The 15,447-nt window shown below is 42.5% G+C and overlaps 1 protein-coding gene across 1 annotated transcript in view; it reads right to left on the bottom strand.

Moving 5' to 3' along the window:
* GRM4 (glutamate metabotropic receptor 4) overlaps positions 1-15,447 on the bottom strand; it is a 328,568-nt gene that overhangs the window by 87,369 nt on the left and 225,752 nt on the right. The window contains exons 7-8 of the mRNA XM_040422220.1: positions 11,585-11,721; positions 9,048-10,001 (exon numbers count right to left, since the gene is read on the bottom strand). Of these exons, the coding sequence (XP_040278154.1) occupies positions 9,048-10,001; positions 11,585-11,721 (1,091 nt within the window). The remainder of the gene's footprint in view (positions 1-9,047; positions 10,002-11,584; positions 11,722-15,447) is intronic.

The following is a 15,447-nucleotide window of genomic DNA, read 5'->3' as shown; positions in this document are numbered from 1 at the left end:
CTGATTATGCAATATCATGTTATTAGTAACTACGTATATGAAAATTGAAATTAGGGTTTAAATGTGACAGTTATCCTTTAAGTTCGGCCAAACCAGTGGAACCCGAACATCCAGGTGTCCCTCAACTCTATTTACTATTACCTGTAAAGTGAGTATCTGGGATTTTTTGGGTACCTTGGTTGATGTTTGCATGTAACAGGTCCATGTTACCAGCAGCTCTATTTTTCATCAGTACAGTTCTGCCCAGTCTTCTCCCTACTTTCCTCACTAACCCCAGCCCCCAATACATCCCCACTGTCCACTCCTATATCCCTCTCTCTATCTACACTATTTACGCTCTTATTAGTATGACCCCCCTCCCCTCCCTCCCCCCAGATCTTAGTTTAAAAGCTCCTCAAGCCATCTAACTATCCTTTCCCCCAGAGCAGCTGCACCCACCCATTAAGGTGCAGTCCATCCCTACTGTAGAGCCTGTAGCCAACAGAGAAGTCAACCCAATTCTCCATGAACCCAAACCTTTTCTTCCTGCACCAAATTCTGAGCCAGTTATTTAACTCCCTAAGCTCCCGTTGTCTCTCTAGTGACGCTTGTGGCACTGGTAGTATTTCTGAAAACACTACCTTGGAGGTTCTGGACTTCTCTCCTAGTTCCCTAAAATCATTTTAAGGACCTTCCTTCTCCCCCTGACTTTGTCATTGACCCTGTCTGTTTGTCTAATAATTGAGTCCCCTACCACCAGCATCTGTCTGACCTTTGCTGCACTCCTTTTCCCATCCATCCTACAGCAGTCATCCTTATAGTGGATGGATCAGACATGGATGCAGGATTATTGCCATAAGGGACAGGAGCCTGAAAACTCGTAGCTGCCATATAATATGTTAGCCAAACAGGGGCTGTTGCTGGTATGGGATTTGGCTGGTAAGGTGTGTGGCACAATATGCAAATTATTGCTGTTGTGGCCTGCAATCTCCTGAAAATGCCTCTTTTGTATGATTTTGTAAGAGAATTACATAAAGAGGCCACATGGGGCAAGAGACAGGTTCAGGACAGGCTGAGAGACAGTTAGAGGCAGTTCCTGGGCCATGCCAACTAAGTGTAGTGTTATAGGAATCCACCGATTACTGGCTGTATCTGTTGTAACTTGAGATGATTGTGAAAAGTGAGTCAACCATTCCAGTACAGCTGGATTGTTGGTCAAAACACGACCACCAGATGACAATGGCAGGGCATGTTGGCATGTTGCTGCGGCTGCTACTACTATCACCACTCCTGCTGCTACTGGTGCTGGCTACAGCATAATTTTTGCCGCTGCCCATTCCTTTGAAGGGCCTAGGAAACTTTCTGCTGGTCAAAGTGTATAACAACTGTATCACTAACATAAGGCATTCGCTATGATAATTTTTTCTCCATTAAACACATGTACAGGATGAAATTTTTAACGTGGCCTGATACTGTATGTAATGCAACAGCTAACAGAAGACATTCACCACAATTAATTTAGTTCCACTGCACACATGTTGAGGATGAAATATTTAACCATGGCCTAATACTTATTTATCCGGAAACTAAGATGGCATAAATGCTTTAAATCAGGAGAAAAGTGCCAGTGCCGTGAACTGGGAATTCCTGTGGATATGCTGGAAGATGTGAGACTACAAAATAGTCTATCCGACACCAACGACCAGGATGAAGGAAAAGGACCCTAAGGGCAAAAAGCAAAAAAATGCCCCCGGTAGGAGACATTTCATGTCTGGATGTGTTCCTGCAATTAGTGACCACAGATCTGTGTGAACTAGCAGCCTCATGACTATCGGGCAATCTCTCTAGCACAGAACAGAAAATCATCTCAAACTTACAAAAGGATGAAACAGTCACGATCAAACCCTCGGATAAAGGGGGCAACACCATAAGGCTACTTTCACACTAGCGTTCTGGGCTCCGCTTGTGAGTTCCGTTTGAAGGCTCTCACAAGCGGCCCCGAACGGATCCGTCCAGCCCTAATGCATTCTGAGTGGATGCGGATCCGCTCAGAATGCATCAGTCTGGCACCGTTTGTCCTCCGTTCCGCTCAGCAGACGGACACCTGAACGCAGCTTGCAGCGTTCAGGTGTCCGCCTGGCCGTACGGAGGCAAACGGATCCGTTCAGACTTACAATGTAAGTCAATGGGGACGGATCCGTTTGAAGTTGACACAATATGGCTCAATTTTCAAACGGATCCGTCCCCCATTGACTTTCAATGTAAAATTATTATTATTTTTTTTTGTTCATGGTAATGCAAACGGATCCGTTCTGAACGGATCTAAACGTTTGCATTATAGGTGTGGATCCGTCTGTGCAGATACCAGACGGATCCGCACCTAACGCAGGTGTGAAAGTAGCCTAATTATGGTTACAGAGGATTACTGTTAGTGACGAGCGGCAGGGGTCATATTCGAATTCGCGATATTTCGCGAATATTTTGTAGAATATTCGTCAAAAATTCGCAAATTCTAAAATTTGCATTTTTTTTACTCAAAAAATCGGAAAGGTAATGATCGTGTAAAATGTGAATTTTTGGAATTCGAATTTTCGGATTCAAATTTTTTATTGCGAATTTTTCAATTTACAACTATTTGACAAAGAAGATTATAGCACTATATTAGCAAAATTGCTCTATATTCGATTTTTTTCGAATATTCTCTATATTGCTATAACTTAGATTATTTCGAATATTCGTAATATTCTAAAACAAGAATATTTAGCAATATAGTGAATATTTAAAAAAAACGAATATAAAGCACAATTTGCAAACACTACTCCTCCTAAAGTCAAGTATATTGCAGCCTTCTTATTGGCCCACAAGCTAGAAGCAGTGAGGGATCATGTGTACTGATAAAAAAAATAAAATAAAATTTGAATATTCGAAATTTACGAATATATATAACTATATTTGAAATATTCGAGAATTTTTGAAGTACCTATATTCGCAATAAAAATTCGAAATTCGAATATTCGTGATCAACACTAATTACTGTAGGATGTGCCTACAACTTCTAAGAGATAAACAGAACTATGGCACACACCTGCAATCCGACAGCCCCCTTCCTGGCCCAGTTACGTGATATCTTAATAGAGGCTAAACTGAACAGGATCATTTCAGAGACCGAATTTGATTTCCTATACCCCAAGTTCCCAGTGACGGCAACATTTTATAGTCTCCCTAAAATACACAAAGGGACAAATCCCCTGAAAGGACGACCTATAGTATCAGGGATAGGGAGCATATGTCAAAATCTAGGCAAATATGTTGACCAGATACTTCTACCCTTCGTCACCTCCCTGCCCTCCTATACACGAGATAGCATGGACCTTCTCAAAAGAATAGACGGCATCACACTAGACCAACAATCGATCCTACCAAGTATAGATGTAGAGGCCCTGTACTCATCTATACCTCACGAGGCAGGCCTCAGAGCAGTGGAATACTATCTCAGTATGAGGGGCCAACAGTTTGGGGAGCACAACCGGTTTGTCCTCAGACTTCTTAGATTCATCCTGACACATAATTTTTTTCTTTTTGACGGCAAGTGGTGCCACCAGCTCAGGGGCACCGCAATGGGATGCTCTTGTGCACCATCGTATGCAAATTTGCTCCTGGGCTGGTGGGAGACCAATAACGTTTTCAGTGAAGTAATGTCGTCATGGACCGGGCCCATTGTACTGTGGGCCCGGTACATTGACGACATATTCATCATCTGGAACGCATCTGTACCAGCCTTCACAACGTTCGTGGGCAAACTAAATGAAAATGCGTTAGGCCTACATTTCACCTACGAGACAAATAAAAACACGTTACCCTTTCTGGACATATTGATCCAGAGAAGTGATTCGGAGGAGTTGGCCACCACAATATTCTGTAAACCCACAGCAACAAATTCGGTGCTACATTGGAGCAGCAGCCACCCTCTACCCCTCAAGAGGGGAATACCACGAGGGCAATATCTGCGTCTAAGACGCAATTGCTCCGAAAGAGCGGAATTTGTTAAACAGGCCAGGATCCTGAGGAACAGATTCCTCTCCAGAGGTTATCCCGACTCAGTACTGAGGTCGGCATACCAACTGGCACTAACATCATCACGAACTGAACTACTGGTACCCAGAATCAAACCTCCAGATACCAGACAAAAGATCAGGGTAATTGGCACATTCAATGAGGCTGCCAGTGATGTAAGAAACATTTTCCAGAAGCACTGGCCCATCCTAATGATGGATCCAGACATTAAGGAGAGGATTTTTGATTATCCTCAGATCACCTTCAGGAGGGGAAACAGCCTCAAAGACATGTTGGTGCATAGCCACCACAAGCCAACCGTAAAAGGAACCTGGTTAGATCGAAGACCACTAGGGTGCTTCAAGTGTAGCGGATGCATCGCATGTAAATACGATACAAACAGGCAAGGAATTTGTCAGCATCAATCTCCAAAAATATTTTAAAATCAAGGACTTTGTAAACTGCCGCACTAGGGGAGTCATCTATAGAATTACCTGCGAATGCCCCTTAGAATACATTGGCAAAACGAAGCGAGAATTGCGCAGACGTATTGGCGAACACTTGGGAGACATCAGCTGTATTGCGTCACGTACATGAACACCACCATGGATACCCGCGGAGTATTAAAGCTATGGGTATTGAGGTAGTCACCCCCCGCTGGATCCATACCCTGCGCACTGCAGCCCCCCAAGGTCTAAATGAGCAACTTTGTTTTGGCTGCTTTATCTGACGGCCATCAGATGAGTCAAGAACACAATAAGGGATATGTACCCCCATATATGACTCAGAGAGGCTCGGTTAAGCTGAAGTAAAGGGCATGTGCTATAAAAATGACACATGTCATTTCAGGGACACACCATATCAACAATCATGCTGGTGCTATCCCTTTAATATGACTACACCTATCATGTGTCACCCGAGACACTTAACATATCAAGAACCCTATTGTACACATGTTGTGATGTAAGAAATACCCCGATCTGTGAGAAAGAAAGCAAAAGCTAATAAGGATGTTAATCCCTGTCCCCGATCTAGGACAGGCACATCCTAACATACATAACATGAGAATTGACTCATTAAATATTACTGCCCATGTACCCGTGTCTGGACCAAACCGACCAGAATACCTTAATTTAAATCGCACTGCAAAAAATGCCACTTTAATATACACCGCACTTGCTATAGATGGTGTTATAATAATGGTTGCCATACAGCGTCCCGGTTACTAGGCAACTCACCAAACACTGGCCGCTGGATACTATCTGTCCCGGGCTGATGACTTAATCCCCGGCCAGTTGTAATGACGTGTCTCTACCTGACTACGTCAGTATGCTTGCTGCCTATCTCCAGCATAGACAGCGCATGCGCTTCAAGCCTCCTTCTGATGCCGAATGATGTTCAAATAGAAGCGAGGGATCTCCTGCAAGCAGGCTACATCACGGCCTCTGGACACATCGCTGCGCTTCATGAGAAGGATCTGACCACCACCAGGCCACCCTCTCAACACTGTCTTTATATCGTGAGGCAAGTACGGCGCCCTGATATATAAGTGGAGCCTGGACTAAAGGCTACTACTTTAAGGTATCAATTGTGTCATCTACTGTTCATTATAACTGTGCATAACTGTATGTGTTGACCACCAAACTAAAGACCAACACTATATGTTATTATACTGCATTGCCCCAATGTGTGTGCCTAAATTCCCCTGATGAGTTTTTATACGAAACATGCGTGTAGGAATTAGCTACACTAGGGCACAATAGGGCCAAGTAGCAAAAGGGCAAGGTTCCGGACAGGGTCGTTCTTATTAGAACGGGTGCTCCGTGAATAGGATGCTAGGGCCGAGATAGCACCCATATACTAGGGCTGTCTAGGTACCTTCAACCCACTAATACCCCTGCCCAGCCTTAATTGCTCTTTTCCACAGCAAACCGAATGCTACTGAACATTGACGGTGACCAGAGGATCCTGGCCTAAACAGTAGGACCACTGGTTATTCAAGGTGCCGTCGTGCACTAACTTTTCTGAATCTAAGGTGCGGCCGAGAACCAATTTATTTTCGTATCCCTTGTGTTATCATGCACTTATTTTGTATTTAAACGGAACATCTAGGGACTTCATTCTGTATAAAATAATTAAAAGTTAAGTTTTAACTAAAAATCACCATTCCCATTCTACCTACATAAGCTTCAAAAAAATTGGTGATCAAGTCATCAACTAAACATATAGCTCCTCCTAGCTATGTAATGAAACAGCTAACAGAAGGCATTCGCCATAATAAATTTCACTCCACTGCACACATGTACAGGGCAAAAAAATTACACCGTCCTTGAATAAGGACGCAACATAACTAAAATAAGGGATTAACTCTGAATGTGGGTGCGCTAGAACGTGATGCCCATGACAATCACACCTGCCTTATATACTCAGGCACACTAACTGTATCACTTTAAATTAAGGAATTAACTTTGACTGTGAGTGCACTAGAATGTGATGCACATAGCGATTACACTCAACCCTCAGTTTCCCTGTTGTCTCCCTACGTTTTCCCTACAGTCTCTAAAAACTTTACCTATGATGTCCCTGCACCCTCCCTCTTCAATATTCCTTTTTAAAACCGTTTTAAGCAACACTGTCCCTAGCGCATAAGCGCTTGCCACGTCTCTCCCAATACTCAGCTCACAGTGATACCATTTATGTTCAGGAAACAATAACCACCAGCATACTCATACTAATATCCAAGCCATTCTGTGGAACAGTCCACCCAACTATTTTCACATATAGCTGACTCCACAAAGAGGTAGAGGTGTCAATCTATACATGTGGCTCTGTCTTTTGGTGTTTAAAATAGTCAATGGCTTCACTGTCTTCATTTTTTCAACAAAATTTGTTGGAGAGAGAGAGACACATATGCATGGACAACTCTCTTACATATGGCTGAAATAGACTCTAGGTTCAGGTGGGGAAATGGGTCCAAGAGGTGGAACAGAGGGTCCCACCAACTTTTTCCCAGGCGCCTCCAACAATCCAACCCTGTAAAACTGTATGCAGCAAAGGCTGTATTTTGTTCAAATTTTGAGTTTGTTGAACTTATATTACTGTATTATAGTCAATGCCAGGGGCATTGCTAGGGTCTGAAGACATCCAGAGCACGAGCCCACATGAAGCCACGCCGCCATCCCATGAAGCCACGCCCTCATCACCACCTGGGGGGGCCTTCATAGTAGTTATTAACCCCTTTCAGCAGTCCTCCCTTTAGTGAATGGGGGACTGCTGAATGGGGTTAATAACTACAGTGAAGGGCCTAGCAGTCTGGGCAACCCCACAGATCATCCATAACCGTGCCATCCACAGATCCCCCTCCCCATAACAGTGCCATCCACAGATCCCCCTCCCATAACAGTGCCATCCACAGATCCCCCTCCCCATAACAGTGCCATTCACAGATCCCCCTCTCCATAACAGTGCCATCCACAGATCCCCCTCCACATAACTGTGCCATCCACAGATCCCCCCTCCCCATAACTGTGTCATCCACAGATCCCCCTCCCATAACTGTGCCATCCACAGATCCCCCTCCCCATAACTGTGCCATCCACAAATCCCCCTCCCCATAACAGTGCCATCCACAGATCTCCCTCCTGATAACAGTGCCATCCACAGATCCCCCTCCCCGCCGCTCACAGGAGTGTACATTAACAGTTTAAACTGTAATCGTAATCCTAATCCGTATCCTCCAACTTTAACTTTAAGTTTAAATCAGCACTCATCTCTATTCTTTGTCTTACTCTCAGCTAGTCAGCTCCAGTAACAGGCAGTGCGGGCGGTGCTCACTCACTGTGGGAGGGAGCAGGTGCCTGACATTAGTGAGCGAGCGCCGCCCGCACTGCCTGCTGTTACCGGATCTAAGAATCTAGTAATGAGATGAGCGGCTGATTTCAAGTTAAAAGTTAAATCTGCAGGCGGATTAGGATTACAGTTTAGAGTTAAATATATGTGAGCGGCAGGGCCGGTGTAGCGCAGGAGAGTCAGAGCGCCGGCCCTGCCAGTGCCAGCAATCATTCGGAGCACTGGTCAAAACATCTGGGGCTCAAGCCCCAAATGTTTTGACCTAACGACGCCCCTGCTCAATGCAACAGGTACTGAAGCATTGGTCATACAGAACATATTGTAGTAATGGTTTAAACTGTCTGCACTTATTTTCTTCTAATGCCAAATGGAAGGTATATACTGCAGCATCACCGAGAACACTTCCCAGTAAAGTCCGTACAGCCAATACAACTATACATATCCAGTAAATGTAAGTCTTGGTTAATAATATTTGTTGCTTACATTTTTTTGCATAATAAAAAGATACAAGTTGCTTGTAAACAAACCGAGGATTTGCAAAAAAAAAATGACGTCCGTGTTGCATCCGTTTTTTTTGCGTGCCCATTTTTAACAATACCTATTCTGGTCCACAAAATGGACAAGAATAGGACATGTTCAATCTTTGGTACTACGTAACAGAAATACGGATGTGGACAGCACATGGGGTTGTCTTTTTTCTTTTCCAAAAAACAGTACCACTCATTTTTGAGCTGTATCCAGTAATGCAGGTCAGCCTCATTTACTTAAATTGGGATATAGTAACAGACAGTGGCACTGTTTTTGGAAAGAAAAGTAGATCCACTTTTCTCATCCAAGACAACCCAATTAAGTTCACGCAGAAACAATTCAATAATTTGGTTTTGTTTTAAGTATTAAAAAAAATAGATTTCAACAAACAAGGCTATATTAGGGAACAATACCTCATGCATAATGCTTCAGAGATAAAAAATAAAAAAAACTTGATGAGCTAAATAATACATCTCTAAAACATTATCCTATTTTTATTCCATTATAAGTCAAAATAAATGTCAAAAATGAATCCTCATGCCAACAGAAAACCACATTATTACATGCGTGTTATTTTCATGCACAACAGTTATAAAATGAAAGACATGCATTAAATTGTGCCATCTTTTCTTCTTTACCTTCTCAGCAGACTGAGCAGTACCAAAGAAAATTGGAATGAAGGCCAGCCAAACAATGCAGGTAGTATACATGGTGAAACCAATAGGCTTTGCCTCGTTAAATGTCTCAGGAACTCCACGGGTTTTGATAGCATAAACAGTGCAGGTTACCATAAGAAGCATGCTGTAGCCCAAAAGGCAAATGAGGGAAAGGTCGGAAATGTCACACTTGAGCACTCCTCTTGCAAGCTGTGGGTCTGGTGTGCGCTGGTTCTCATAATCCACTACAGGTCGAGATGGGTCCACAAAAAACCATACAAGCACACCCAGCAACTGGACAGAAGAAAGACTAGCAGTGATTACCAACTGAGAAGATGGACTGATATATTTTGGAGCACTAACTGATCTTTTACCTTGCTCAAAAATACGGTAGATCCGGTTGGTTTTTGTAAGCAATGCAGCATAGCTAATACTCATTCCCAGTCCCAAAAAGACTCTTCGTAGAGAGCAGGTTCCATAACCAGGCTGGGCCACCATAATAAAAGTGTTGACATAACACAAGAAAATACCAGTAAGAAGGACATAACTTAGTTCTCGACCAGAGGCCTTAACAATAGGAGTGTCATTGTATCTCATGAATGTGCCCACTACTATGAGAGTTGCCAAAATGCCCAGCACAGCAAGAAGTAAGGGCACTACAGCCCATGGAGAACTCCATTCAAGCTTGATCACAGGAATGGGAGTGCAAAATGTGTGGTTCTCATTTGGTCTCATGTGGATGGGACATCTCTTGCAGGTGTATGCATCAAGCTGGTACTGATAACCTTCACATTTTTCACAATGCCAACAGCAGGACATTCCTTTAACCACCTTCTTCCGCTCACCTGGAAGGCAAGGCTGGCTGCATACAGAGAGAGGGATCTGAGGGAACTGAGAGGAGGAATAATGTGTTCCTGGCCAGTGCATTCGATCAATCTTGCAGACAAATTCAATAGTAAAGAGAGAGAAAACAAAGGATAAGTTTATTTGTGAGTAAAATATGATTTATATTTTCAACGAAAAATTAAAAGTATACAAAAAATATAACAATAAGGCCTCATGCACACAACCGTTGTTTGGGTCCGCATCCGAGCCGCCGTTTTGGCGGCTCGGATGCGGACCCATTCACTTCAATGGGGCCGCAAAAGATGCGGACAGCACTCCGTGTGCTGTCCGCATCCGTGGCTCCGTTCCGCGGGCCAGTTAAAAAAATATAACATATCCTATTCTTGTCGGCACTTTGCGGACAAGAATAGGCATTTATATTGCCGGCGCCTGTTACGTTCCGCAAATTGCGGAACGCAAAAAAAAACGGCACGGCCGTGTGCATGGGGCCTAACATGCAGGCAGTAGATCTTACTGTATTATCAAGGCAGTAAAATTTTCTATATATTATCTGTTTACACATCATTACCAAACTTTTCATATAGCCCCTTTCAGAAGGGCGAGAATTCCGTGCGCGTGCAATGCGTGAGGTGAACGCATTGCACCCGCGCTGAATCCGGACCCATTCACTTCAATAGGGCTGCGCAAGCAAGTCCGGATGTGGTGCGATTTTCATGCATGGTTGCAAGGAGATTATAGGGATGAAAGCAACCCCAGACCCCATTAAAGTCTATTCACTGTATTATTCTCCCTTATAACATGGTTATAAGGGAAAATAATAGCATTCTTAATACAGAATGATTACTAAAATGTGGATTGAGGGGTTAAAAAAATATATTAACTCACCTTATCCAATTGATCACGCAGCTGGCATCGTCTTATTGTTTCTTCTTTCAGGACCTGCAAAAGGACCTTTGACGTAATCGTGCTTACCACGTGGTGAGCATGGTGATGTCAGCGCAGGTCCTGCTGAATGAAGATAGATTTCTATCTTCATTCAGCAGAACCTGCGCTGATGTCACCGCGCTCACCCCGTGGATTACGTCATCAAAGGTCCTTTTGCATGTCCTGAAAGAAGAAGCAAGAAGACAATGCCAGCTGCGTGATCAATTGGATAAGGGGAGTTAATTTTTTTTATTTTATAACCCCTCAATCCACATTTTAGTAAACATTCTGTATCAAGAATGCTATTATTTTCCCTTATAATCATGTTATAAGGGAAAATAATAAAATTAATAGAACACCTAACTCAAACCCGAACATCAGTGAAGAAGTCCAGGTTCGGGTCTGGGTACCAGATTCAGTTTTTTCTCACGCGCGTGCAAAACATATTGCACTTGCGCGGTAAAAACTGAACATCGGAACGCAATCGTAGTCAAAACTGACTGCAATTGCATGCCTACTCGCACGGTTTTCCCACAACGCACACGCGACGCATCCGGAGCAAATCCGGGACTCCCGTGTGAAAGAGGCCTTAAGGGGTTTGTCTGACCCGCAATCCAAAATTAATTACTGCCTGGATTGTGTTTAAAATAAAGAAAAAAGGCTTTATATTTCTAATGGTTTTGTGCTTTATTTCGTCCATTTGCTGGACTTTCCCCTCAATTTTGCTGTTTCATTGATTATTCTCTTACTTTAAGATGAAGATGATCTGCCCACTGTCCAATCACTTTGTATTCAGGCGTTCCATTGTGCATCTGGTACTGGTAAATTTCATAGCGACCTGGGGCATCACCATTCTCATTAAATGTCACTGGTGTGCCGGCAATTCCTGCAAAGTGATATTTGCTTCAGTTAGAAGGACCAACATGACAACACACTGAGCAAAATGTTTGGTGACTGCAAGTTAAGAAGAACCTGTCTCCATGAAATGCATTGCAATCTGCAGACAGCATGTTATAGAGCAGGAGATGCTGAGCAGATTGAGATACAGGGAGTGCAGAATTATTAGGCAAATGAGTATTTTGACCACATCATCCTCTTTATGCATGTTGTCTTACTCCAAGCTGTATAGGCTCGAAAGCCTACTACCAATTAAGCATATTAGGTGATGTGCATCTCTGTAATGAGAAGGGGTGTGGTCTAATGACATCAACACCCTATATTAGGTGTGCATAATTATTAGGCAACTTCCTTTCCTTTGGCAAAATGGGTCAAAAGAAGGACTTGACAGGCTCAGAAAAGTCAAAAATAGTGAGATATCTTGCAGAGGGATGCAACACTCTTAAAATTGCAAAGCTTCTGAAGCGTGATCATCGAACAATCAAGCGTTTCATTCAAAATAGTCAACAGGGTCGCAAGAAGCGTGTGGAAAAACCAAGGCGCAAAATAACTGCCCATGAACTGAGAAAAGTCAAGCGTGCAGCTGCCAAGATGCCACTTGCCACCAGTTTGGCCATATTTCAGAGCTGCAACATCACTGGAGTGCCCAAAAGCACCAGGTGTGCAATACTCAGAGACATGGCCAAGGTAAGAAAGGCTGAAAGACGACCACCACTGAACAAGACACACAAGCTGAAACGTCAAGACTGGGCCAAGAAATATCTCAAGACTGATTTTTCTAAGGTTTTATGGACTGATGAAATGAGAGTGAGTCTTGATGGGCCAGATGGATGGGCCCGTGGCTGGATTGGTAAAGGGCAGAGAGCTCCAGTCCGACTCAGACGCCAGCAAGGTGGAGGTGGAGTACTGGTTTGGGCTGGTATCATCAAAGATGAGCTTGTGGGGCCTTTTCGGGTTGAGGATGGAGTCAAGCTCAACTCCCAGTCCTACTGCCAGTTTCTGGAAGACACCTTCTTCAAGCAGTGGTACAGGAAGAAGTCTGCATCCTTCAAGAAAAACATGATTTTCATGCAGGACAATGCTCCATCACACGCGTCCAAGTACTCCACAGCGTGGCTGGCAAGAAAGGGTATAAAAGAAGAAAATCTAATGACATGGCCTCCTTGTTCACCTGATCTGAACCCCATTGAGAACCTGTGGTCCATCATCAAATGTGAGATTTACAAGGAGGGAAAACAGTACACCTCTCTGAACAGTGTCTGGGAGGCTGTGGTTGCTGCTGCACGCAATGTTGATGGTGAACAGATCAAAACACTGACAGAATCTATGGATGGCAGGCTTTTGAGTGTCCTTGCAAAGAAAGTTGGCTATATTGGTCACTGATTTGTTTTTGTTTTGTTTTTGAATGTCAGAAATGTATATTTGTGAATGTTGAGATGTTATATTGGTTTCACTGGTAAAAATAAATAATTGAAATGGGTATATATTTGTTTTTTGTTAAGTTGCCTAATAATTATGCACAGTAATAGTCACCTGCACACACAGATATCCCCCTAAAATAGCTAAAACTAAAAACAAACTAAAAACTACTTCCAAAAATATTCAGCTTTGATATTAATGAGTTTTTTGGGTTCATTGAGAACATGGTTGTTGTTCAATAATAAAATTAATCCTCAAAAATACAACTTGCCTAATAATTCTGCACTCCCTGTATAGTTTTGTGAGGGGGGGACCTATAATTTGTAAAATGAAATGTCTGGTCTTTCTGAACTTAAAGAAAATGTGTGACCAAAAATGTTATCAGCCAGTTAAACACATCCTTTTCTGCAATCTGTTTTTATTTTCTGATTACAGATTTTTGATTCTATTTTCTAAACATGATTATGGGGACTGCCATCTTGCCTGAGCATTCAGACAGCATAAAAAAAAATGCTTTATGACCGCCACATGGGTCACAGACACAAAAGTCCGGAGGGGACCTCATTTGGGAGAGTTCTCTAGGCATACTCTGTGACCTGTGAATAGATAAGATTTGACAATCACCTATTGTGAATGGTGGATCCTGTCTTACCCATACACAGAAGTAATACCATTAAAGGCAGGATTAGAATTACAGATAAGCAATTAACTGCAGTAAAGTGATGTGTACAGATCAAGCAGTTGTACCTATATTTAGGCTTTAGCGGCCAGTGAGAAAAGTGCAGAGTTTTGTGGTCTAAATATAGATACTGAAAAGGGAAATTAAATCATATTTTCATGTTAAATAAACCTATTTTTAAATATTTTTTATTATTTAAAAATATAATAATTTTCTGATGAAACATTGCCTTTAACCTCTTAGGGACTTAGGGCGTACCGGTACGCCCTGTTTCCTGAGTCCTTAAGGACCCAGCGCGTAGTGGTACGTCCTAACTTAAAAACGCAATTGCGGCACGGCGGGGGTTAATCGGAACAGGATGTCCGCTGAAATCATTCAGGGGGCATCCTGTGACAACGCCGGGGGGGTCCCGTGACCCCCCCCGTGTTGGCGATCGCTGCAAACCGCAGGTCAATTCAGACCTGCGGTTTGCGGCTTTTACCTGGTGCGGCAGCGGCGGGCGGCGGTGCCATCGGATCCCCATGCGGCTGTAGGGGGGACCCGATGGCATGGAAGGCAGCGCGATGTCTAAGGAAAGATCTCACAGCCTGGAAACTGTATGAGTAATACACACAATATTACTCATACAGCCAATGCATTCCAATACAGAAGTATTGGAATGCATTGTAAATGGGATTAGATCCCCAAAAGTTCAAGTCCCAAAGTGGGACAAAAAATAATAAGTGAAAAAAAGTGAAAAAAAAGTTGAAAAAATAAAGTTTTCCCCCCAAAAATTAAGTTTCAAGTAAAAATAAACAAAAACGTCATTTTCCCCAAATAAAGTAAAAAAAAGATTGGTAAAAAATAGGGGGAAAAAAAAAAGTATACATATTAGGTATCGCCGTGTCCGTATCGACCGGCTCTATAAACATATCACATGACCTAACCCCTCAGATGAACACTGTAAAAATAAAATTAAAAAAAAACTGTGCTAAATAAACCATTTTTTTGTCACCTTACATCACAAAAAGTACAACAGCAAGCGATTAAAAATGCGTTTTCCCACCAAAATAGTACCAATCTAACCGTCACCTCATCCCGCAAAAAATTAGCCCCTATCTGAGACAATCGCCCAAAAAAAAAAAAAATATGGCTCAGAATATGGAGACACTAAAACATCATTTTTTTGTTTTAAAAAAGCTGTTATTGTGTAAAACTTACATAAATAAAAAAAAGTATACATATTAGGTATCGCCGCGTCCGTATCGACCGGCTCTATAAAAATATCACATGACCTAACCCCTGAGATGAACACCGTAAAAAATAAAAAAAAGTGTGCTAAATAAACCATTTTTTGTCACCTTACATCACAAAAAGTGTAATAGCAAGCGATCAAAAAGGCATATGCACCCCAATATAGTGCCAATCAAACCGTAATCTCATCCCGCAAAAAATGAGACCCTACCTAAGATAATCGCCCAAAAACTGAAAAAAACATGGCTTTCAGAATATGGAGACACTAAAACATGATTCATTTATTTTTTTTAAATGATATTATTGTGTAAAACTTACATAAATAAAAAAAAGCATACATATTAGGTATCGCCGCGTCCGTATCGACCGACTCTATAAAAATAT

The sequence above is a fragment of the Bufo bufo genome, chromosome 3 (genome assembly GCF_905171765.1).
Source record: "Bufo bufo chromosome 3, aBufBuf1.1, whole genome shotgun sequence".
NCBI lineage: Eukaryota > Metazoa > Chordata > Amphibia > Anura > Bufonidae > Bufo > Bufo bufo.
This window is presented reverse-complemented; position numbering and strand designations above follow the sequence as displayed.